Source organism: Oncorhynchus masou, chromosome 21 (genome assembly GCF_036934945.1).
Source record: "Oncorhynchus masou masou isolate Uvic2021 chromosome 21, UVic_Omas_1.1, whole genome shotgun sequence".
Classification (NCBI taxonomy): domain Eukaryota; kingdom Metazoa; phylum Chordata; class Actinopteri; order Salmoniformes; family Salmonidae; genus Oncorhynchus; species Oncorhynchus masou.
This window is the reverse complement of record NC_088232.1, coordinates 6,760,678-6,785,905: the sequence shown is the minus strand read 5'-3', so window position 1 is coordinate 6,785,905 and position 25,228 is coordinate 6,760,678. Positions and strand designations below refer to the sequence as shown.

General features: G+C 43.0%; 2 protein-coding genes across 3 annotated transcripts; both read left to right on the top strand.

Annotated features, from left to right (window-relative positions):
• The first annotated feature begins 666 nt into the window (after window positions 1-666).
• On the top strand, window positions 667-9,921 carry LOC135507656 (transcription factor YY2-like). The gene is made up of 6 exons (XM_064927246.1): window positions 667-1,176; window positions 1,627-1,757; window positions 1,940-2,110; window positions 5,941-6,102; window positions 8,090-8,201; window positions 8,563-9,921. The coding sequence occupies exons 1-6, from the start codon at window positions 888-890 to the stop codon at window positions 9,513-9,515; spliced, it is 1,818 nt and encodes a 605-aa protein (XP_064783318.1). The 5' UTR covers window positions 667-887; the 3' UTR covers window positions 9,516-9,921.
• A 1,627-nt stretch (window positions 9,922-11,548) lies between these two features.
• Window positions 11,549-22,936, top strand: LOC135507678 (uncharacterized). 2 transcript variants are annotated; one of them, XM_064927275.1, is made up of 5 exons: window positions 11,549-11,986; window positions 17,802-17,932; window positions 18,663-19,777; window positions 21,686-21,829; window positions 22,625-22,936. In XM_064927275.1, coding segments are annotated over exons 1-5 (1,650 nt in total). In that variant the 5' UTR covers window positions 11,549-11,727; the 3' UTR covers window positions 22,626-22,936. The 2 variants fall into 2 exon arrangements, 1 of the variants encoding a protein (XP_064783347.1); XR_010450691.1 differs by lacking the exon at window positions 22,625-22,936 and having other exon boundaries at window positions 18,663-19,983; window positions 20,185-21,762.
• Window positions 22,937-25,228: the final 2,292 nt, after the last annotated feature.

Here is a 25,228-nt window from a genome sequence, read left to right as displayed (position 1 = left end):
TTAGCTAAAAATGCATTTAAAAAAAAAACTTTATGGGGCGCAGTAGATGAGGGGTAGAGGGTATTCTCTGGAAAAAAATTATGCAACTTTTAAATGCATTTCCTGAAATTCTACACAGTTTGACTTATAATTGCCTCTCTTGAGGGATGTTTTGCTGTATGCTGTTTTATAGCTACTCTCATGCTATTCTTCACATTTTGCCATGATGATGAGAGATTTTATTTTGCAGTTGTAAAGCTAATTTCCTGCTACCAAGACCAAAGTAGGCACATTTGCTATTTGATGTGGCAAAACTATGGTAGAGTTGAAAAATGCAATAGAAACACATTGAACATTAAATGTAGCTTTCGGTAAATGAAAAATTAAGGGAAAAAGTAATCACGCACTGATTTTTATCTACAAGTCAGTTTGGTGGAAACACAATGCTGGTGGGAAAAATGGGCATATTTTCTTTATGCAGATTTTTGAATTTTCGCATGGAAATCTGTCGCCATTTTTTTGGAAATCTCGCCACAAAGTGTAATTAATTCACACTCCAGAACAGTAGGCGACAAATAGTTTGAAATCTAGCTACAAAGTGTAATGAATTCACGCTCCAGAACAGTAGGCGAACGCAGCAGGCTGTGGCATACCCCCCCTAACGATTTTTTGCGGACCGCCATAATACCATAGAAGAAGAAGTAAACGGAAGTGAACGGTGACCAAGAATCATTTCACGTTAGGGTTTTGTTATTTCAAAGTTTTTTTTGTAACACCCTGAAACTCAATATGACAAATTTCACTACACAGCGTCACATACCTACCCTAGGTAGTGTTTAGTTCGCGTTGGAGACAAGACTTGGATGATCGATGTTATCTAGGTAACTCTAGCCAGCTAGTTGCTAACAATGGCTAACTGTAACGGTATGGTTTTTCACACTCAAATAGCCTCCATCATGGAGGTGCTAGCAAATGCAGCCGTGGCAGAGATCTGTAAAGTCGTAGACGACGACTATGCAGTGTTTCGTTTGGAAATTTCTCAAAGCCAGAAAGAAAATAGGGGATTGCGGAGGAAACTACAGCTACTAGAACTGAAGGTGGCACGGGAGCGCACAGAGAGGACAATGCGAGAGCGCGTTTTCGCCAGTCGTCCCAGTACTTTCAACATCCTAGACCGATACAGAGGAATGGCAAGAGGTACATTTTGCACAGGCGTGGGTGCGCGGCCTGTCGCCGTTCTATAGCTATAGAACAGTGCCTGTCGCCTTGTTCCCCTCTGCACGTGTGACTTGTATTAACGAGAATTGGGTTTTGGATAGTATTCTATAATTCCTCAGATTGCTGAGCTATCTTGCACAAAGATACAATATCGTATTCTAACCAGATTCTTACATTTACATTTACATTTAAGTCATTTAGCAGACGCTCTTATCCAGAGCGACTTACAAATTCTTGATTTACAGTATTTCCTATTTACTATTTGAAAACAATGATGCATGGAACATAATCAATCTATAAATAGTATATCAAGAAGTTGAGAAGTGTTACCTTACATCCTGGCCAATTCTAGACAGTATCAATAGTATACAATATACTGTTGAGCAGTTGCTAACCTAACCACTTCTTTTCCCCCAATCGCTCTCTCAGGTGAAGGACATCTGACTGGAGGCCACAGGAGCTTTGTGAAGCCAGCGGGACATAATAAATGGAGAGATGACCAACCAGTCACTGTTGATGAGAGGAGTGGAACCTCAACCCAGCATGTTGTTGTGATAGAGGTCAGTGCAATATTGTCACATTAAAATTACAGTTCATTTCAGAAAGGCTCCCCTCAGCTATTCACTTGCTAACATGTACGTCCTCATTTATCTTCCATAGAGGAGCTTGTGAGGCTTCACTACAACATTGTTATCCAATAAAACTCATGTACCGGTAATAACCTCCTCTCTTCTTGTCTCAGTCTGCAGGTGCAGAGGCTTCAGGTCCTGGGGTGAAGCAGGAGATGACTGAAGTAGTGGAGGACCCACAGCACAGCGGAGACGTCCAGACTGGAGCGGCAGGGGAGCCCCCTGTAGCCACAGAGAACCCCACCACCCCAGCGCAGTCCAGGACCCAACGCAGCATCATGGAGGTCAGTTGAACACCGAACGCTGTCCTCAAGTTAGAGACCGACACCAAGACTTGAACTGTAACACACAGGCTCTTACATACAGGATCTGACCACAGATCAGACCCAGAGAGACTGGGGCTGGGGAGGCTAAGCTGTCATCCAGAGCCAGAGGACAATTCATCAATCAATGGCAATATATTTGGAGTCTATTTAGTGACAAAAAAGGGGTTAAATACATGTAGAAAATTACGAATGTTTCCCAATCTTTTTTATATCTCTCAGATATAGGATAGACACTTCAGAACGAACTTACTTTAGATTTTTTTGTGGGGGCTATCTGTTGTACAATGTAGTGAATCTCATATTCATTGTGTTTGTGTGGGCTAACAGCAGTAAGGCCCAACATTTTATTTTTTTCCAATAATTAAACATTTTTTGGGATACTTCAAGGGGTCTTAAAATTCAAAATCAAAAAACAATTCCATATAGCTTAGTAGAATCCCTCCCACCCTGGCTCGGACTGTTATGGGTTAAACTGACAGGCTTTCCTTTAGAGGAATGGGGTGGAAAGTACCACTTCTTAGAAGCCTGTTTCAAACTGTGGGCTTCTTGTGTAGATCGGTGATGAGTGTGTCATTTTCTTTAGTGATCTGAATGCCAAGGAAGCTGACACTATTGTAATCATAGTCCACGGTGAAATGAAGATGATCATTTGATTTATTAAGAAACTCATGGAACATCAAGCTCAGTGGGAGTCCCATCAAATAATACCAATATATCATCTATATAACATTTATATAGTTTGATCATGGATTTAAAAAAAAGGGATTCTGATCAGGGTTGGGAATGTGATCATGCTCTAAGCCAGTAGTTCCCAAACTTTTTCGGTTGTTGTACCACCAACTGAATTTTGCTCTGTCCGGAGTACCCCTGAAGTATCACCTCGTGTGCATTTTACCAGTAAGTCTATGGTCTCATGAGTCTTCTCAAGTACCCCCTGGGGTCCTAGTAACCCTGGTTGGGAACCACTGCTCTAATTGTCCCATATAAAGATTACCATAATTGGGTGCCATCGTACTCCCCATAGTGGTTCCATTTGTTTGTTAGAACAAGTCACTTCTAAATGTGAAACAGTTACAGTGTGGCAAAAAAGTATTTAGTCAGCCACTAATTGTGCAAGTTCTCCCACTTAAAAAGATGAGGCCTGTAATTTTCATCATAGGTGCACTTCAACTATGACACACAAAATGAGGGTGAAAAAATCCAGAAAATCACATTGTAGGATTTTTAATGAATTTATTTCCAAATTATGGTGGAAAATAAGTATTTGGTCAATAACAAAAGTTTATCTCAATCCTTTGTTATATACCCTTTGTTGGCAATGACCGAGGTCAATTGTTTTCTGTAAGTCTTCACAAGGTTTGCACACACTGTTGCTGGTATTCTGGCCCATTCCTCCATGCAGATCTCCTCTAGAGCAGTGATGTTTTGGGGCTGTTGCTGGACAACACAGACTTTCAACTCCTTCCAAAGATTTTCTATGGGGTTGAGATCTGGAGACTGGCTAGGCCACTCCAGGACCTTGAAATGCTTCTTATGAAGCCACTCCTTCGTTGCCCGGGCGGTGTGTTTGGGATCATTGATCATTGTCATACCCAGCCACGTTTCATCTTCAATGTCCTTGCTGATGGAATGAGGTTTTCACTCAAAATCTCACAATACATGGCCCCATTCATTGTTTCCTTTACACGGATCAGTCGTCCTGGTCCCTTTGCAGAAAAACAGCCCCAAAGCATGATGTTTCCACCCCCATGCTTCACAGTAGGTATGGTGTTCTTTGGATGCAACTCAGCATTCTTTGTCCTCCAAACAGGACGAGTTGAGTTTTTACCAAAAAGTTATATTGTGGTTTCATCTGACCATATGACATTCTCCCAATCTTCTTCTGGATCATCCAAATAGCAAACTTCAGACGGGCCTAGACATGTACTGGCTTATGCAGGGGGACACGTCTGGCACTGCAGGATTTGAGTCCCTGGCGGCGTAGTGTGTTACTGATGGTAGGCTTTGTTACTTTGGTCCAAGCTCTCTGCAGGTCATTCTGGGATTTTTGCTCACCGTTCTTGTGATCATTTTGACCCCACTGGGTGAGATCTTGGGTGGAGCCCCAGATCGAGGGAGACTGTATGTCTTCCATTTCCTAATAATTGCTCACTGGTGCGCGATGAGACAAGGACATTCCTACCAACCAACCAATCCCTCCCTAACCCGGACGACGCTAGGCCAATTGTGCGTCGCCCCACGGACCTCCCAGTCGTGGCCGGTTACGACAGAGCCTGGGCGCGAACCCAGGGACTCTGATGGCACAGCTGGCGCTGCAGTACAGCTGCGCCACCCAGGAGGCCCAGAGGAGCCTCTTAAAGAAGAAGTTACAGGTTTGTGAGAGCCAGAAATCTTGCTTGTTTGTAGGTGACCAAGTACTTATTTTCCATCATAATTTGCAAATAAATTCATTAAAAATCCTACAATGTGATTTTCTGGATTTTTTTTCTCATTTTGTCTGTCATAGTTGAAGTGTACCTATGATGAAAATTACAGGCCTCATCTTTTTAAGTGGGAGAACTTGCACAATTGGTGGCTGACTAAATACTTTTTTGCCCCACAATATTTGTGAGTAACAGCTCTGCTAGGTCTCTGGTACATGAGAAGCTAGGCCAAGATTCTATAGGGCGTTTAAAAAAAAAAAGCTAGTGGCCTCTTGTCCAATTTAGTGGGGGTATTTATGTGTATAGGCTTTCAAACATCAAAACGGGCCACTGATATTATCATTTTTCATGCATCATGTCCAAATCATCCAAAAGTATCTCAAATTGATTGTGAAGCTCAACAAAGTCACATCTTTCCAATGACTTGAATGGGATTTGTACCACAAATGCTAAAACGCTGTGACTTGGTTTTGACTCGAATAATAGTGACTTTGTCCCTCCCACCTCTGGTTAGAGACACAGACTGAACTGTCTAGAGGGGACTGGAACCAGTACAGTAGTAGTGTAAACTCAGAAGGGTGCCTAGATAAGAAAGGGGAGGGTCTGGTCGTAGATGAGGTGAAAGTGGAAGGTGACATTCCTCCCACATGGAATCCAGATAGTCACCTAGGAGACGGATACTCACAGGGCAGAGATTTCTTAGATTACAGTGAAAGTTTAGCGACAAATCTAAATGTTGCGACCCACTCCCCTTTACACACATTCAGCAATCGCGACCCAGTGTCCACATCGTTTCTTATTTTTAATCAGGTATTGAACTCAAACGACAGGGCTAGAGCTCAGGTTCAGGAAGGGGGAGCCACATCAGGCAACAGTAAAGAGAAACGGTTCCTCTGCATGTTCTGTAACAAAGGCTTCAGCTGCTCCCAGAAGGTGGAGATCCACCAGAGTGTCCACACAGGGGTGAAACCCTTCAGCTGTACCCTGTGTCACATGTGCTTTACAGAGGCTTGGCAGCCTGAAGAGGCACTAGAGGAACCACACAAGGGAGAAATTGTACAGTTGCCCCCAATGTGAGAAGAAGTTCTCCCGCCAGCACCAGCTGAAGATCCTCACTGGAGAAATGCAGTTCGCCTGTACACACTGTGAGAAGAGGTTCTAAATAGCGGACTTATATTTACACACATCATATTTATGTCCACCATGATGAGTTTAACAACAATGAAGTCATTCTGTAACTACAGTATAGGACTCAAATGTCGTGGGGAAGCGTAAACACTCCATGTTGAACATGTTTATTATCTGTGTGTGTGTACGTACCTGAGGGAGTATGTCTGTTTAATCTGTATCACCTTTTTCTTCCAGGATGAGGGTCCAGAGGTGCTGCTGGTGAAGGATGAGGGGTGTGAGGAGGGTCTACGGAACCCTGAGGGGACCATGATCATGGAGGACAACCAGACTACACCTCGTCCTGAATCCATAGAGGAACCAGCTGAGTTGCACAGGACCACACTCATTCTCGCTGAGGTGAACCCACTGTAAACTACTGTCTGAATGGTACAGTGCCTTGCGAAAGTATTCGGCCCCCTTGAACTTTGCGACCTTTTGCCACATTTCAGGCTTCAAACATAAAGATATAAAACTGTATTTTTTTGTGAAGAATCAACAACAAGTGGGACACAATCATGAAGTGGAACGACATTTATTGGATATTTCAAACTTTTTTAACAAATCAAAAACTGAAAAATTGGGCGTGCAAAATTATTCAGCCCCTTTACTTTCAGTGCAGCAAACTCTCTCCAGAAGTTCAGTGAGGATCTCTGAATGATCCAATGTTGACCTAAATGACTAATGATAAATACAATCCACCTGTGTGTAATCAAGTCTCCGTATAAATGCACCTGCACTGTGATAGTCTCAGAGGTCCGTTAAAAGCGCAGCGAGCATCATGAAGAACAAGGAACACACCAGGCAGGTCCGAGATACTGTTGTGAAGAAGTTTAAAGCCGGATTTGGATACAAAAAGATTTCCCAAGCTTTAAACTTCCCAAGGAGCACTGTGCAAGCGATAATATTGAAATGGAAGGAGTATCAGACCACTGCAAATCTACCAAGACCTGGCCGTCCCTCTAAACTTTCAGCTCATACAAGGAGAAGACTGATCAGAGATGCAGCCAAGAGGCCCATGATCACTCTGGATGAACTGCAGAGATCTACAGCTGAGGTGGGAGACTCTGTCCATAGGACAACAATCAGTCGTATATTGCACAAATCTGGCCTTTATGGAAGAGTGGCAAGAAGAAAGCCATTTCTTAAAGATATCCATAAAAAGTGTCGTTTAAAGTTTGCCACAAGCCATCTGGGAGACACACCAAACATGTGGAAGAAGGTGCTCTGGTCAGATGAAACCAAAATCGAACTTTTTGGCAACAATGCAAAACGTTATGTTTGGCGTAAAAGCAACACATTTCATCACCCTGACCACACCATCCCCACTGTCATACATGGTGGTGGCAGCATCATGGTTTGGGCCTGCTTTTCTTCAGCAGGGACAGGGAAGATGGTTAAAATTGATGGGAAGATGGATGGAGCCAAATGCAGGACCATTCTGGAAGAAAACCTGATGGAGTCTGCAAAAGACCTGAGACTGGGACGGAGATTTGTCTTCCAACAAGACAATGATCCAAAACATAAAGCAAAATCTACAATGGAATGGTTCAAAAATAAACATATCCAGGTGTTAGAATGGCCAAGTCAAAGTCCAGACCTGAATCCAATCGAGAATCTGTGGAAAGAACTGAAAACTGCTGTTCACAAATGCTCTCCATCCAACCTCACTGAGCTCGAGTTGTTTTGCAAGGAGGAATGGGAAAAAATGTGCAATGTCTCGATGTGCAAAACTGATAGAGACATACCCCAAGCGACTTACAGCTGTAATCGCAGCAAAAGGTGGCGCTACAAAGTATTAACTTAAGGGGGCTGAATAATTTTACACGCCCAATTTTTCAGTTTTTGATTTGTTAAAAAGGTTTGAAATATCCAATAAATGTTGTTCCACTTCATGATTGTGTCCCACTTGTTGTTGATTCTTCACAAAAAAAATACAGTTTTATATCTTTGTTTGAAGCCTGAAATGTGTCAAGGGGGCCGAATACTTTCGCAAGGCACCGTATTAGGTCAGGGTCTGTATCCACAAAGCTTCTCATTGCAGGAGTGATGATCTACGATCAGTTTACCCTTTTAGATCATAATGAATAGGATTATATGGAAAGATCAGCACTTCTACTCTGAGACTCTTTGTGGATACGGGCCCAGTTCTTGATTAATTTTGTCTAAAGTGTGGGACCATGCCTTTGATCAAAGCATTAAATAAAGTGTCACGTAATCTAATCAACTAACACGTTTGCATAGTACTCGTAGCAATCCCTTGTTGCCCAATCAGAATATGCTCCATAGCAGGGTGCTCATATCGGATTTCTTGATCCAACATCCTCTCACTCTGTATCTCTTACAGCCAGTAGACATGGAGGATGGGAAGCCTGATCTGCTGCTAGTCAAAGAGGAGACAATAGAAGACGAACCAGAGAGCATTGACCTGCTGAGTGGACTAAAGAAGGGGGAGCAAGGTAAAGGAGAAATACATATAGCCCATTGTCTTACGTCAGCTGACGTCACTCCAACACCACGCTCGTTCCTCGTCATAGTACCGGTTTCAATTCAAGTGCCAATGCCGTTTATCAAACTCCAGGTGGTGCTTTGGCCAGATGACTTGACAATAGAGCTCTTTGGCGTCGAAAAAATGAAAAATGGAAGCATATGCAAAAAAAAGTTCCTCATACCTACGGTAAAATATGGTAGTAGAGCTTTGATGTTATGGGCTATTTTGCTGTTCCTGTTTTTGCTTTATCTTTATCAGCGGTGCCAATAATTTGGGACCCGAGTTCTCTTCCATGTCTGTAAAGTCTATTTTGTAACCTCTTCCTGTAGATGGTTGGTTGGAGGCTAACAGTGGAGACTGGATGGCCAGCTTGGTTTCTCAAACCCAGACGAGTACAGCCAAGGGCTCCAGGGATAACATCAACAAGCCGGCCTGGACCAGAGGCGACATAGTGGCGGCCAGTGGATGGGACAGCGTCCTTAACTCTGGGCTTGGGAGCATTGTTCAACATAACCATAAACAGACAGTTGAACACAAAACAACATCTAAACTTAATCTCCATGACAACATACTAGTTGAAACCAGGGCAAGGTGTAAATTTAGTCCACTGGGATGGGGAGGTATCCGTATGAGAACGGACACAGACTCGGCTAGCTATTCTCCGTCCTGCTCCTATAGTTGTGATTCAGAGAGACTGATGGCGCCTCAGGTTAATGCCCTAACAGGTTCTGCCTTCAGCCTGCCTTCTAAAGGATCTATCAACTTGAACATTGATCCTGCGACAACACAGACTCTCTCTGGCCTTCGTCCTCCTCACACTCTCCTCTTAAACCAGACCTCAGACAATGCCAATGCCTCAACACTTAATGGCTACACAAGTCCATTGACAATTGACAGTAGTAGTAGTATCGCTATCAGCAGATCCAGTGGCAAAGAGAAGCGCTTCCCATGTTCGTTCTGTGGGAAAGCCTTCAGTTTCCCCAAACAGATGGAGATCCACCAGAGGATGCACACGGGGGAGAAACCATTTGGCTGCCAGCTGTGCCGGGCCAGTTTCTCTCAATCGTCCAACCTGAAGAGGCACCAGAGAGTCCACACAGGGGAGAAACCCTACAGCTGCCCCCAGTGTGAGAAGAGGTTCTCCCGCCAGCACCAGCTGAAGATGCACCTGAAGGTCCATACAGGAGAGAGGCCGTTTGCCTGTACACACTGTGGGAAGAGGTTCTCAGAGAGGAGCTACCTAAGGATACACCAGCAGAAAATGCACACGGCCCATGTATAGAGTATAGAGAGACATGTAATGTAATACTAGTTCGTTTGTAGTTAATTCTGTTAGTAATGGATGTATCGGGAACTGGATGAGGTGAACTGAGGAAAGAATGAGTATGATGAGGCCGAGTAGATGATATGGTGATGGATGGTGTAAAAATGCTTCACTAATGAAGTGATAAACTTTTTCTTTAGGTGTTTTATAGTGAAATAATGATAGTGCCTTAATTCATGAAGTATTGAAGCTGTGTGTAGTTTGGAAATGGTTCAATATTATTCTATAGTTACATCAAAGCAAAGGTACTAGATTTACAGAAAAGGTCAATTGTGAGAAGTTTTTCTACTTGTCATGTATCGTTTTGTGCAATACATGTGATTTGTAATGCTATTTGTTTAAATTAAATACTAAATTGACTCTGCTGACTGACCTGATTTATTTTTGTATCATTGCAGAGACTGAGTTTGGAATTGCTCCATATTTTTATTGCTTGGCAGGAAACTAAGTGATACTGGCAATAAACTTTTCCTTCTCCCTTAACCTGACCTCAACCCCTTTCATCACTAATCCATGGTTCTCTCCCCTGACCAATGCTGCCACGTGATTGTTTTCCCTGTACTCAGTACATTCCAAGCTTGATTGCATCCACCATATACCTTCCTTCTACAGATAACCATTAACCTCTGGTGTAGCCCCTCGGCTATAGCGCCCCCCAGGTCTCTATTATAACTAATTATTAATAACATTTAAAGCTCAGAAATTCATACCCATCATTAGGTACAGGCTTGACTGTGGTTAGCATTATATAACATGTCATGTTTCTGTGTACAGCAAAGAATGTCTTATAAACCTTTATGCATTTCTGTATAATCTTTAGTTTCCAGTCCATGAAGATCTGCTGATATCCGGCGTTACTGGTTGGAGAGACTGGACCTCTGAGGTGGCCCCGGATCAGGAGCCGTTACTCTTCCTTCTTGAGTCAGGACCCAACCAAGAGGGACAGAGACTCAACCTCAGTCCTGGTGGTCATGAGAGAGACAGAGGCTCCAGTCAGGGATCCAGTCTGCAGCCCAGACCCTTCTCTTCACAGTCTCAGTGCAGGGATGGAGCAGGGTCTGGGGCTGATAGAGATAGACCCTCCTGTTCCTGTTATACAAAACCACAGTATTCCTGTTTAACAGAGCAAGTCACCCTTGGCTTCAGCCTTCACAGATAGTGGTGGGAGAAACCCCTGGTGATAGTCTATCAGCAGGTCTGTCTACTCCTTCAGGGTTTCATCTAATGCCTGGTGACTTGGTTCATAGAAGGTCTGGACCTGGATCTAGGCTTCCTCTGTTACCCCACCAATACAGACAGGGTCAGAATGGGTGTTCATCACAAGATGTGTCTAGCTTATAACACAGCACACAATCCCATAAACACCCAAACAATGGCTCAAGGATGGAGGTCAGAAAATGTCCTCTGCTGTCTTTGGGTCACAAAGTGGGAGGCCGAGTATTAGGACGGATTCAAACAAGCCGGCTCATGCAAACTATGTGAAGAGGCACCAGACTGTTCACGCCAAGGAGAGGCCTTTCAAGTGCAAACTATGTTACAAGAGCTTCTCCTTCCTGACTAGCCTTATCAGACATAGGAGTGTCCACCCCACCAAGGGGGGAAATCGTAGGGGTGTGGCTTGATATGTATGCAGAGGATGTTTGGGAACTATTCTTTAGCTGAAATATTATAGTTATATGAAGTGTCTTGGTAAGAGGGTAATTAATACCCCGCATTAACCTTTAGTTAACTTGTCATTTGAAACAGGCTTGAGTAAATACTTGTTTTGAGAGACAGTAAACTTAGGCTAGAACAAGGACAGTTTAATATTGATGATGGAATAAAGTCATTTTCTACTCTATTCTTGCTAACACACTGTCCTTTTTAAATAAGTCTATTCAGCTTGAAATACCGTGATCATGAATAGGAATTTGTAATATGCAGTACCAGTTTTCAATTAACATACGCTCTTTGAGCTGACGTCAGCCAATAAGATCCTTGCTCTTCAGTAAACGGAAGTAAACAGTGACCAAGAACAAGTTCCCCGTTAGCGTTTTTATTGTTATTTAGATATTTCTTAAACACCGGTACTCAAAATGATTAATTTAACTGCACAGCATCTTACTTAGTGTTTAATTCGCTTTAGAGACAACTCGATAGGTGTTCTGGTAACGCTAGTTAGCTGCTAACAATGGCTAACTGTTTGGTTTTTCACACTCAAATAGCCTCCATCATGGAGGTGTTGGCGAATACAGCCGTGGCTGAGATCTGTAAACTCGTAGACGACGACTATGCAGTGCTTCGTTTGGAAATAACTCAAAGCCGGGAAGAGAACAGGACATTGCGCAGGAAACTACAGCTACTGGAACTGAAGGTGTCACGGGAGCGTGTCTTTGCCAGACCTCCCAGTAGTGTCAAGATCGTCGACCGATGCAGAGGAATGGCAAGAGGTACATTTGGCGAAAGGTTGAGTCTGAGCGGCTTTCAAATCAAATTGTATTGGTCACATACACATGGTTAGCGGATGTTAATGCGAGTGTAGCGAAATGCTTGTGCTTCTAGTTTCATCAGTGCAGTAATAGCTAACAAGTAATCTAACAATTCCCCAACAACTACCTAATACACACATCGAAAGGGGTGAATGAGAATATGTACATAGAAATATATGGATGAGCGATGACCGAGCAGCATTGGCAATATATGGTATAAAATTCATATGAGTAATGTAAGATGTGTAAAAATTTATTTAAAGTGGCATTATTTAAAGTGACTAGTGATCCATTTATTAAAGTGGCCAGTGATTGGGTCTCAATGTAGACAGCAGTCTTTTTGCATTAGTGATTGCTGTTTAACAGTCTGATGGCCTTGAGAGAGAAGCTGTTTTTCAGTCTCTTGGTCCCAGCGTTGATGCACCTGTACTGACCTCGCCTTCTGGATGGTAGCGGGGGTGAATAGGCAGTGACTCAGGTGGTTGATGTCCTTGATGATCCTCTTGGCCTTTTCTGTGACATCGGGTGCTCTAGGTGTCATGGAGGGCAGGTAGTTTGCCCCCGGTGAGGCGTTGTGTGGACTGCACCAACCTCTGGAGAGCCTTGCAGTTGACCCGAGCCACTTCCTGTTCACACCGCTAGAGACACCGAGAGACTAAAAAACAGTTTCTATCTCAAGGCCATCAGACTGCTAAACAGCAATCACTTTCAGATACACTGAGTGTACAAAACATGAATGACCACTCCCATCAGAACAGCTTCAATTCGTGGGTGCATGGACTTTACAAGGTGTCGAAAGGTTTCCATAGGGATGCTGGCCCATGTTGACTCCAATGCTCCCCAAACTTGTCTAGTTGGCTGGATGTCGTTTAGGTGGTGGACCATTATTGATACACATGGGAAACTGTTGAGCATGAAAAACCCTGCAGCGTTGCAGGCCTTGACACAAACCGGTGCATCTGGCACCTACTACCATACCCCGTTCAAAGGCACTTAAATATTTTGTCTTGCCCAATCCCACTCTGAATGCCTCACATACACAATCCATGTCTGAAGGCTTAAAAGTCATTATTTAACCTGTCTACTCCCATTCATATACACTAATTGAAGTTGATTCAACAAGTGACATCAATAAGGGATCATGGCTTTCACCTGGTCAGTCTGTCATGGAAAAAGCAAGGTGTTCTTAATGTGTTGTACACTCAGTGTACATTTACATTAAAAACCAGTCTAATTGTTTTACCCAAAAAATGAAGGACTTATTAGCCTACTCTGTTTTTGTCATGGAGGGCTCATTGCTTCAAAACATGGTTAAAAAAGAAATGCTGCTCTCATTGAAAGGCATGCTTTGAGCTGTTATTACATTTTTTTGTTGGTGATCCCATAGAACTACTTTTTAATAGGATCTCTATGGGGGACACCATCTCAATAATTTGCAGCTTTTAAGCATGTGTCCATTCGGCCTGTTTTTTTTTTAAACAGCACAAATTAGATTGAGCAAAAAAAGCCCTACTTGTGGTCTTCTTGAAAATAAAATGTTTTTTTGACAGTATTAGTGGAGCACAATACCACAGAGGAGTTTACAAGGGAGGAACTCCCTCAAACTTTTATTCCATAGACTGGGATCCGCGTTATGCAGCTGCTACGAGCACATTTTTCACTGGCTGTCCATGGGTCGCATAAACAATGATTGATAGGTAGCTTAGCCTACACTCTTCAATTCAACCATTATTGGGGTAAAACACAACTATACATCTGTGAACAGCCATCCACAACCAGCACAGTGGCGGTGTGAATCACATAATGGCTATGTAGATATCAATAATAGACCTTATGTGATATCCATATCGCCCATAGGCTACTCCACTGCTGTCAAATCCAATTTTATTAGTCACATGCTTCGTAAACTACAGGTGTAGGCTAACAGTGAAATGCTTACTTACGGGCCCTTTTTAACCATGCAGAGTGAGAGAAAATAGAGAAATAATGGGAAAATAATTAATACACAATGAGTAACGATAACTTGACTATATACATAGGTACCAGTACCGAGCTGATGTGCAGGGTACGAGGTCATGTAGATATGTACATATAACTAGGAATACCATGACTAGGCAACAGGATAGATAATAAACAGTAGCAGCAGGGTATGTGATGAATCCAAAAAGTTAGTGCAGAAAGGGTCCATGCAGATAGTTAAATAGCCCTGGTAGCTATTTGGTTATCTATTTAGCAGTGTTATGGCTTAGACCAGGCCTGGGCAACTCCAGTCCTCAGAGGCCTGATTGAAGGCCTGATTGATGTCATACTTTTGCCCAAGCTAACACAACTGACTCCAATAATCAACTAAACATGATTAACAATTAATTAATTAATTAACAATTAACAACAGTTATTTTCAATCAGGTGTGTTTGCTAGGGATGGGGGGAAAGTGTGACCCCAATCAAGCCCTCGAGGGCTGGAGTTGCCCAGGCCTGGCTTAGAGGATAGTAGCTGTTCAGGGTCCTGTTGGTTCCAGACTAGGTGCATCGGTACTGCTTGCCGTGCGGTAGCAGAGAGAACAGTTGATGACTTGGGTGGCTGGAGTCTTTGACCATTTTTATGGCCTTCCACTGACACCGCCTGGTATAGAGTTCCTGGATGGCAGGGAGCTCAGCCCGAGTGATGTACTGGGCTGTACGCACTACTCTCTATAGTGCCTTGTGGTTGGTTACCAAGCAGTTGCCATACCAAGCGATGATGCAGCCAGTCAATATGCTGTCAATCACTCTCGACCTGCTCCTCTACAGCCCCGTCGATGTGAATGGGGGCGTGCTCAGCCCTCCATTTCCAGTAGTCCACGATCAACTCCTTTGTCTTGCTGATGTTGAGGGAGAGGTTGTTGTCCTTGCACCACACTGCCAGGTCTCTGACCTCTCTATAGGCTGTTTCATCGTCGTTGGTGATCAGGCCTACCAACGTGTGCTGTCAGCAAACTTGATGATGGTGTTGGAGTTGTGCGAGTCCCCGCAGTTGTGGGTGAACAGGGAGAACAAAAGGGGACTAAGCACACACCCCTGATGGGCCCCAGTGTTGAGGGTCAGTGTGGCAGATGTTTTGTTGCCTACCCTGGGAGTGGCCCGTCAGGGATTCCAGGATCCAGTTGCAGAGGGAGGTGTTCAGTCCCAGGGTCCTTAGCTTGGAGGGCACTATGGTGTTTAACGCTGAGCTGTCGTCAATGAATAGCATTCTCACATAGGTGTTTCTCTTGTCCAGATGGGAGAGGGCAGTGTGGAGTGCGATAGAGATTGCATCTGTATATCTTTTGGGGCCATATGCAAATTGGAGTGGGTCCGGGATGATGGTGTTGATGTGAGCCATGACAAGCCTTTCAAAGCATTTCATGGCTACAGATGTAAATGTAAGAGATAGTCATTAAGAAAGGTTACCAGGCCTTCTTGGGCACAGGGACTATGGTGGTCTGCCTGAAACATGTAGGTATTACAGACTGGGCCAGGGAGAGGTTGAAAATGTCACTTGGCAGCTGGTCAGTGGATGTTCTGAGTACATGTCCTGGTAATCCATCTGGCCCTGTAGCAGTTAACCTGTTTAAAACTTCTCATGCCTTAGATCCTGCTAACGGGATCGACATGACAACAGCCAGTGAAAGTGCAGGGCGCCAAATTCAAAACAACAGAAATCTCATAATTTTAATTCCTCAAACATAGAAGTATTTTACACCAGTTTAAAGATAAACTTGTTGTTAATCCCACCAGTGTCCGATTTCAAAAAGGCTTTACGACGAAAGCACACCAAACGATAATGTTAGGTTTGCGCCTAGTCACAGAAAAACAGCCATTTTTCCAGCCAACAAGAGGAGTTACAAAAAGCACAAAGAGATAAAAATTAATCACTAACCTTTTGATCTTCATCAGATGACACTCCTAGTACTTCATGTTACACAATACATGTATGTTTTGTTCGATAAAGTTCTTTTTTTTCTTTTCTTTTTGCTAGCGTGTTCAGCCCAGTAATCCAAATTCATGACGTGCAATCACTAGGAGCAGACGAAAAGTCAAAAAGTTCTGTTACAGTCCGTAGAAACATGTCAAAGGAAGTATAGAATCAATCTTTAGGATGTTTTTAACATAAATCTAAAATAATGTTCCAACCAGAGAATTCCTTTGTCTCCAGAAATGCAATTAACTCAAGCTAACTCTCACGTGAATGCACGTGACCAGCTCATGTCACTCTGGCAGACCTCTGACTCATTCAGCTCCTACCCCCCCCCCCCCCTTCACAGTAGAAGCATCAAACAAGGTTCTAAATACTGTTGACATCTAGTGGAAGCCTTAGGAAGTGCAATATGACCCCATAGACACTGTATATTCAATAGGCAAAGAGTTGAAAAACTTAAACCTCAGATTTCCCACTTCCTGGTTGGATTTTTTTCTCAGGTTTTTGCCTACCATATGAGTTCTGTTATACTCACAGACATCATTCAAACAGTTTTAGAAACTACTAATAATATGTATATATTAGCAACTGGGCCTGAGTAGCTAGCAGTTTACTCTGGGCACCTTATTCATCCAAGCTACTCAATACTGCCCCCAGCCATAATAAGTTAAAGGTGTTACTCACATCGGCTACGCAGAGCATGATCACACATTCGTCCAGAACAACTGGTGCTCTCATGCATGGTTTGTTGGTTTTTCAAATGAAGGGAGAGCTTTGTGTGCATTTATATGTTGTGGAGTAAATGTGATCTAGAGTTTTCTCCTCTAGTTGCTTAGGTGAAATGATTTCACTTTCCCTGCCTTAAAATCACTGGCCACTAGAAGCGCCACCTCTGGATGAGCATGTTTGTTTATGGCCGAATACAGCTCATCTTAGTGGGTCTTAGCGGTCTTAGTACCAGCTTCGGTTTGTGGTGGTAAATAAACAGCTACGAATATAGATAAACTCTCTTGGTAAATAGTTTGGTCTACAGCTTATCATGAGGTATTTTAACTTGGGCAAGCAGAACCTCAAGACTTCCTTAATATTAAAGGTCACGCTCTAGCTGTTGTTAACAAAGACACACCCCTGCCCCTTAACCTTACCCAACGCTGCCGGACGGTCTTGACAATGCATGGAAAAACGATCATTGTTCAGCCCCGAATCCGAGAAACGTAGGATATTACAGTTCTTCAGGTCCCGTTGATAGGATAGTCTCGAACGGAGCTTGTCCAGTTTGTTCTCTAGTGATTGTACTTTCTCCATAAGAACGGAGAGTGATGGCAGATTATTTATCTCTTAAGAAGTCTTTACCGAGTCTTAGGGATTAGGGCCTATTCCGAGGTTAGCTGCATGTCCTGTGCCGGCGACTCGTTGTTCATCCAAATCAAGCTCTACATAAAACCTATTCTTGCACTTTTCTCGTAATCCATCAAACGGATTTGGTGTGTCATCATAGTGGTCAGACTCGCTCAGTATTCCGTAAACATCCTTTCAGAATTTAGAAGTAATCCTCTAGTTTTTCAAAATTAACTGTAATCCGATGACGATTGCTTAGCTATCATGCGCAGACACACTATCATATTCTTACCAGATTCTTTATTTACTGCATTTCCTATTATTTACTTAATGAAAACAATGTGATGCATGGAACATAATACATCAATCAATAAACAGTATATCAAAAAGTTGAAGTGTTACCTTACATCCTTGCCAATTCTAGACAGTGTCAATAAATATACTGTTGAGCACTGACAGTAGCTAACCTGACCACCTCTTTTCCCCCAATCACTCTCTTAGGTGAAGGACATCTCACTGGAAGCCACGGGAGCTTTGTGAACCCAGTGGGACAGAATGCTTGGAGAGATGACCAAACAATCACTAATGGTGAGGGGAGTGGAACCTCAACCCAGCACGTTATCATGATAGAGGTTAGTGTAATAGTGTTGCATAAAAATTGTGTTACTTTGTAAATCAAATGTGGCCAGTTTTTATTTTCAGGAAGGCTCTCCTCAGCTATTCACTTGCTTACATGAAACCCAGTACAAAAAAGGCTAGGGAATGATGCATATTTTTGCGTAATTATGCATAATTTGGCATCATTTTTGGTGAAAAAATGTCTAGATTTGATTGTATGTGCACTATAGAGCCCATTATACTCAGTTGGTACTAAATATGAACAGAGGACATTTATTAATAAGCTCTTATTCAATTTGAAAAAATTATTAAACTGACAAACTCAAACTATTTCTGAGATATTTACCTATTAGAAACAATTTGAATATTAAACTTTCAAATTACACACACTTACCATAAAACGTGCTAATTGTGATGGTAGCCATTTTGAAGAACCATAAAGAAAAAATGATGGTAACATACCCACACGTGATATCATTGAAAAGGCCAGAATGTCCTCTCAAAGTTACAACAGGATCTAACACAGTGGCATGTATGGCTTTAGATCAATAACAAATGTTCATTAGAAAGGACAAAAAGTAATTACTGGGTCTTGGGATATTTCAGGAAGACTCCCCTCAGCTATTCACTTGCTTACATGTACATCCTCATTTATCTGCCATAGGGGAGCTTGTGAGACTTCCCTACGGCATTTTTATCCAATTTGACTCATGTACAGGTAATAACCTCCTCTCTTCTTGTCAGTCTGCAGAGGCTGCAGGTCCTGGAGGATCATCTCTGGTGAAGCAGGAGAGGTCTGAAGGAGAGGAAGACAGACTGCACAGCAGAGACATCCAGACTGGAGTAGCAGCTGGAACGCCCCCTGTAGCCACGGATGACTCCACCATTGCCCCAGCGCAGCCCTGGACCCGAAGCATTGGAACGCTGAACGCCGTCCTCAAGTCAGAGACAGACATCAAGACTTTAATTGTAACACAAAGGCTCTTGCACACAGGATCTGACCACAGATCAGACCCAGAGAGATTGGGGCCACTGGGTTGTCCTACTGCTCCCGGCTCAGAGTATTTACCGGTATTTCAATATAGCCAAAGGATGGTTCATTCCCATGGAGATGGTGACACGTTAGCCACTGGCGGTGATGATCTGTCTTGTTCTTACGCTACAGAGATGGCCCCTGGCAACATGCCCTTGGGTTTAGAGACACCAACTGATCTGTCTAGAGGGAAATGGAACCGGTACAGTAGTAGTGTATACTCTGAAGGGTGCCTAGATAAGAAAGGGGAGGGTCTGGTCATAGATGAAGTGACTGTGAAAGTGGAGGGAGATGTTTCTCCCACATGGAATTCAGATAATCACCTGGGAGATGGACACTCACAAGGCAGAGATTTCTTAAATTACAGGGAAAGGTTAGAGACAAATCCAGATGCCTCGACCCACTCCCCTTTACACGGGTTCAGGGATTGCGTCCCAGTGTCCACGTCAATGGGGCCTTCCGATTCACACGGCCGCTTCCTTTTCGACAGGGCTAGACCCCAGGCTCAGGGAGGGGGAGAAACATCAGGCAGTGGTAAGGGAAACCGGTTCCTCTGCATGTTCTGTAACAAAGGCTTCAGCTGCCCCCAGAAGGTGGAGATCCACCAGAGGTTCCACACGGGGGAGAAACCCTTTAGTTGTACTCAGTGTCACATGCACTTTGCCCAGGCTGGTGACCTGAAGAGGCACCAGAGGATCCACTCAGGGGAGAAACCCTACAGCTGTACCCAGTGTGAGAAGAGGTTCTCCCGCCAGGACCACCTGAAGATGCACCTGAAGGTCCACACGGGAGAGAGGCCGTTCGCCTGTACGGACTGCGGGAAAAGGTTCTCGGACAGGAGCTACCTCAGTATACACCAGCAGAAAAACCATTCCACTCTATAACATAGAAAGTAACCATTCCACTCGATGGCTTCTGACATTTAAATCAAACCCTGCATTAAATACAAAGATTAATTTTCATACTTGTCTGCAGAAAAGAGTGTACAAAACATTAGGAACACCTGCTCTTTCCATGACATCAACTGACCAGGTGAAAACTAGGATACCTTATTGATGTCACTTGCTAAATCCACTTCAATCAGTGTAGAAGTGTTTTTAAGTCTTGAGACAATTGAGACATGGATTGTGTATGTGTGCCATTCAGAGAGGGAATGGGCAAAACAAATTATTTAAGTGCCTTTAAACAGAGTATGCTAGTAGGTGCCAGACTAACTTTTTTCACGCTCAACAGTTTCCCATGTGTATCTAGAGTGATCCACCACCCAAAGGACATCTAGCCAACTTAGGCCAGCATCCCTGTGGAACGATTTCGACACCTTGTTGAGTCCATGCCCCGATGAATTGAGGCTGTTCTGAGGGCAAAGGGGAGTGCAACTCAATAGTAGGAAGGTGTTCCTCATGTTTTTGGAACTCACTGTATGTTAATGTCATTATTTGTCAACAGTTACATCACACCTATCTGATTTAATTCAAATTAGTTTGTCAATGACATGTTTGTTCTACATTGTATACAGTGAGCTCCAAAAATATTGAGACAGTGACACATTTTGTGTTGTTCTGACTGTACTCCAGCACTTTGGACTTAAAATGATGTAATGTCTGGGGTTAAAGTGCAGACTATCAGCTTTAATTTGAGGGTAATTTCATCCATATCGGGTGAACCGTTTAGAAATTTCAGCACTTAATTTTTTTTTTACATAGTTTAGGGTACCAAAGTATTGGGCAAATTCACTTATGTGTATTAAAGTAGTCAAAGGTTTAGTATTTGTTCCCATATTCCTAGCGTGAAATGATTACATCAAGCTTGTGACTCTACAAACTTTTTGGATGTTTGGGTTGTCTTTCAGTTTATTTTCTGCCCAATAGAAATTATTGGTAAATTAATTTGAATTAGATCAGATAGGTATGTTGGAACTGTTGCCATAAAATTACATTTAATATATTTTGCTAAAAATATGAGCGAAAGGTGATTCCCCAAGCAAGTCTTGAACCCAGGCCACAAGCACCAATGACGAATGCCCTAACCACAGTCCCAACAAGGGATATCACTAGAACATGTGCTTATTGGGCCAGTATTGTTACGCACTGTCCTGTCCCGAAGAAACCGTACCCCCTCCTCTCTCAGCACTTGTGAAGAGCTGAAACAACTTGATAGGTGTAAGGCTGTAAGCAAAAGGGTGAATGCACTTTGAAGTAAATCTCAGCTCTGTTAAAGTACACTCGAAAAACAAATTGATCATAGCGATTCAGCAGTATCTTTAAATCAGGTTAACATGCCCCACCAACATTAGACAACTATACTGAAAGCCCTTATATTGCTGAAATAAATACATCTGGTCTGACTAACTGCTACATGACACGGACATTGGCTTTGCAGGAAGATCGACATACCGTGAACCAAGAGGTTGTGAGTTCAAATTCCACGTGAGGACTGTTTTTATTATTATTCATGTATAACGGAACATGCATAGTATAATCATGTACGTCAAAGTGTGTCTAAAATATGTAAGTTGAAAACATCGCGTGTAAGTATCCCTGAACAGTCATCGAGCTATGAATGGATAAAAAGGTTATAAGGTTTTTGCTGACATAAATAGAATGTTCCCCTAACAGAAAACTGGACACTCAAACATTAGGTGCACATTGCAGGTAAGATTTTAAAAAATGTCTCTCTCTCCCTAGAACTGTTAGCTGGGTATGGCCTTGTAATCTGTATCACCTCTCTCTTCCAGGAGGGTGCTGCTGGTGAAGGAGGAGGGGTGTGAGGAGGGTCTGGGGAACCCTGAAGGGACCATGGTCATGGAGGACAACCAGACTGCACCTCCAGATGAACCAGCTGAGCAGCACAGGACTTCACACAGTCTCACGAGCCCATAGTAAACTACTGTCTGAATATTGTTAGGTCGGGGCCCGTATCCACAAAGCCTCTCAGAGTAGGAGTGCTGATCTAGGATCAGTTTTGTCTTTTAGATCATAGGACAGATGGGGACCTGATCCTAGATCAGCATTCTTTACTCTGAGACGCTTTGTGGATACAAGCCCAGGTCTTGATTAATTTAGTCTTAAAGGGCCCTGCCAGAGGAAAATGCTGCCCCTATTTCAATCTAATTTCTGTTCTAGAGTGGAAATGTTCATTTAGGTTCCACCTCTGAAGAATGACACAGTGGTGATTTCCAGACTGAGTGGAGAAACAACAACAAATAGGCTACTGACAGCTGTCAGTGTATAACAAAAAAAACCTGACCAATTTATAAATGGTATAATTGTGTGATCTGTCATTTGTGACTGAGACTTGTAAACGTGTGCTTTATACAAAGTACATTTTGTTGATTGCTAGGCATACAATTAAGAGTATTTATTGATCCATTTGAAACGATGTCTAGTTGTAGCCACAACTGGACTGGATTGTGAACTACTCTTGGCGGAACGCATTGCTTGACTACCATGAGGGTGATAAGCACATTTGTTCGCAATCTGCAGCCACCCAAATAATTCATTCTCAAGTTTGAGTTTGTTGAGCATAGGCTGTGTATCTTTTGGATCTACAAAGCCGTGTCCATCATAACATTCAATAATCAATTAATTGCAGTCATTCTTGAACCATGTGATCAGTTCTAAACATGTATTTTTCTTCTTTATGCTCAATCTATTTTCCTGTGTGCATATGACAGACAGTTGGTGGTCGGAGCACATCTCTGGAGCCGCTGAGCCGAAGGAGCGTGTATTAATCCTGCTGTAGAACTCATTGCGACCAGCACTAGCAGGTCAAACGAACGACTAAAATGAAAGAGTCACTCAGAAAAACAAACAATGACTTGAGTCAGTAAAAAGAGTTGTTAAAAAAATAACGCATTGTTTGATCTGCACATCACCAGTAGCCATCCTCCAATACAAATTGAAAGAATAAGTAAGGTGAAAGTGTCTCTTTGGCAATTCCTTGTTTTTATGTCAGCTGACAAATGAAATCAACATGTGCAAAATAATCCAACTGAACAGTAAGTAACAAGTCCCAATTGGGAGAGGCCAGAGAAAGACAGACTAATAAATTAGGCTAAGGAACAGATATGGGGTATTGGAGAAAGCCCATCATTGCATGTTCTGCAAACAATAGTGGGTGAAGGCGCAGCCTGAGCATGGTGAACAGAGAGATGTGGTTATAGACAGCTGAGGAAAAAGAAGAGACAAGTGTAGTGGGAAGATGTGTGTTGAGGAAGAATGGCGCGAAGTACAAACCATACTCTGCTGTCTCTGAAATTGAACCTGACGAGAGTGAGGATGAATTACCTGGGGTGGCAGGTGTGGTGAAGGCCTCCGAGTCCAAGCCTCACCTGATGTTCATGCAAAGAATGATTTTGTCCCCGTTTTGGAGAAAGTGGATCTCTCCGCTTTTTGGCTGACCCATATGTAGTCTCAGGCTGGGTAAAACATTTTTTTGGGGTACTGTTAAATCGGTGAAGGTAGCTCAAAGTGGACTTAATGAGTTTCAGTGTTTCTTCCTTCCAGAGGAAGAAGGTGCATCGTGGAACGCACCTCGGGACAAGACGCATGACTTGCTTTGCTCTCTGGAGCAGTGTGTCTTTGCAAGGAGTGAGTACTGGGTTGAGGTGGAGCAACTGAAATGAAAGATTCCCTGTGTCTGTGATACCCGTTGTTTGGTGCGACGCAGACACGGCTGTCCTTTTTTGAGTTTTGAAGCAAGTCTTTATCTAACAAATTCATGTTAGGATTAGTCAGTTATCCCGTGAGATCTTATGTGCCTAACCCACTAAGGTGTTTCAGATGCCAAGCTTATGGTCATGTTGCAGCAGCAGTGTGTAGGAGGTAGAATTCAAGATGTGAGAAGTGTGTAGGAGGGCATAGGCTGAAGGAATGTTAGTGTCAACTGTGGGGGTGCCCATATTGCTGGGGATCAGAAGTGCCCAGTACGAGAGAAGCTGTCAGAGTAGAACAGAAGGTGTCGTACACTGAGGCAGTAAAGAGAGTAGAGGATGATGGGTCAAGTGTGAGTAGTAGGCCTAGGCCAATACATAGTGATACAAATTTGTGCTTCAGTAAGGTTATCAACTGTGCCGCAGAAATGGAACGTAAATCACAGAAAATATATGTTGTGGTGGCAGCTGCAAAGAAGTACTTGGGTGTACAAGGTTTTACTGCAGGCGAGTTACAAGTTGTGTTGAATGAAAGAGTCTGCCTGGTGTAGGATCAGTTAGGCCCTAACTGTATATACCACTATTTCATTAAAAAAAAGACACCACCCTGGTCCACTACATTGACCCTAACTGTTAGGGTCAATGTAGTGGACCAGGGTGGTGTCTTTTTTTTAATGAAATAGTGGTATATACAGTACCAGTCAAAGGTTTGGACACCCCTACTCATTCCAGGGTTTTTCTTAATTTTTTACCATTTCCTACATTGTAGAATAATAGTGAAGACATCAAAACTATGAAATAACAATTGGAATCATGTCGTAACCAAAAAAGTGTTAATCAAATCAAAATATATTTTAGATTCTTCAAAGTAGCCACCTTTTGCCTTGATGACAGCTTTGCACACTCTTGGCATTCTCTCAACCAGCTTCATGATGTAGTCACCTGGAATGCATTTCAATTAACAGCTGTGGCCTTGTTAAAAATGAATTTGTGGAATTTCTTTCCTTCATAATGCCTTTGAGCCAATCAGTTGTGTTGTGACAAGGTAGGGTGGTATACAGAAGATAGCCCTATTTGGTAAAATACTAAGTCCATATTATGGCAAGAACAGCTCAAATAAGCAAAGAGAAACGACAGTCCATCATTGCTTTAAGACATGAAGGTCAGTCAATTTGGAAAATGTCAATAACTTTGAAAGCTTAAGGAGACGGAACTTGGTTGTTTCTCGGTAAAGCTAGCTAGCTGCTAACCTAACGATGGCAAACTGTATGGTTTTTCACACTCAAATAGCCTCCATCGTGTAGGTGTTAGCGAATGCAGCCGTGGCAGATATATGTAAACTCATAGACGACTATGCAGTGTTACGTTTGAAAATAACTCAAAGCCGGAAAGAAAACGGGATTGCGGAGGAAACTACAGCTACTGGAAATTAAGGTGGTACGGGAGCGCATCCTCGCCAGTCGTCTCAAGATTCACGACCGACAGCGGAATGGCAAGAGGTACATTTTGCAGGAGTCTGCGGGGCTGTCGCACGGTTCCCCTCTGCACACGTGTTCAGATGTGTAACTCAGAATTGTGTCTGTCAGTTTGAATAGTACGCAATACTTACCTATGTCAAACTAGCCA

What these genes read in the sequence shown, in the direction of transcription:
- LOC135507678 (XM_064927275.1), top strand. Translation starts at nt 11,728, where the DNA reads ATGGCTAACTGTTTGGTTTTTCACACTCAAATAGCCTCCATCATGGAG. An exon ending in AGCACGTTATCATGATAGAG is followed by an intron (nt 17,933 to 18,662) that starts GTTAGTGTAATA and finishes TCTTCTTGTCAG; the next exon opens with TCTGCAGAGGCTGCAGGTCC. An exon ending in TGTACGGACTGCGGGAAAAG is followed by an intron (nt 19,778 to 21,685) that starts GTTCTCGGACAG and finishes TCTCTCTTCCAG; the next exon opens with GAGGGTGCTGCTGGTGAAGG.
- LOC135507656 (XM_064927246.1), top strand. Translation starts at nt 888, where the DNA reads ATGGCTAACTGTAACGGTATGGTTTTTCACACTCAAATAGCCTCCATC. An exon ending in CCCAACGCAGCATCATGGAG is followed by an intron (nt 2,111 to 5,940) that starts GTCAGTTGAACA and finishes TTTTTCTTCCAG; the next exon opens with GATGAGGGTCCAGAGGTGCT. An exon ending in ACTAAAGAAGGGGGAGCAAG is followed by an intron (nt 8,202 to 8,562) that starts GTAAAGGAGAAA and finishes CTCTTCCTGTAG; the next exon opens with ATGGTTGGTTGGAGGCTAAC.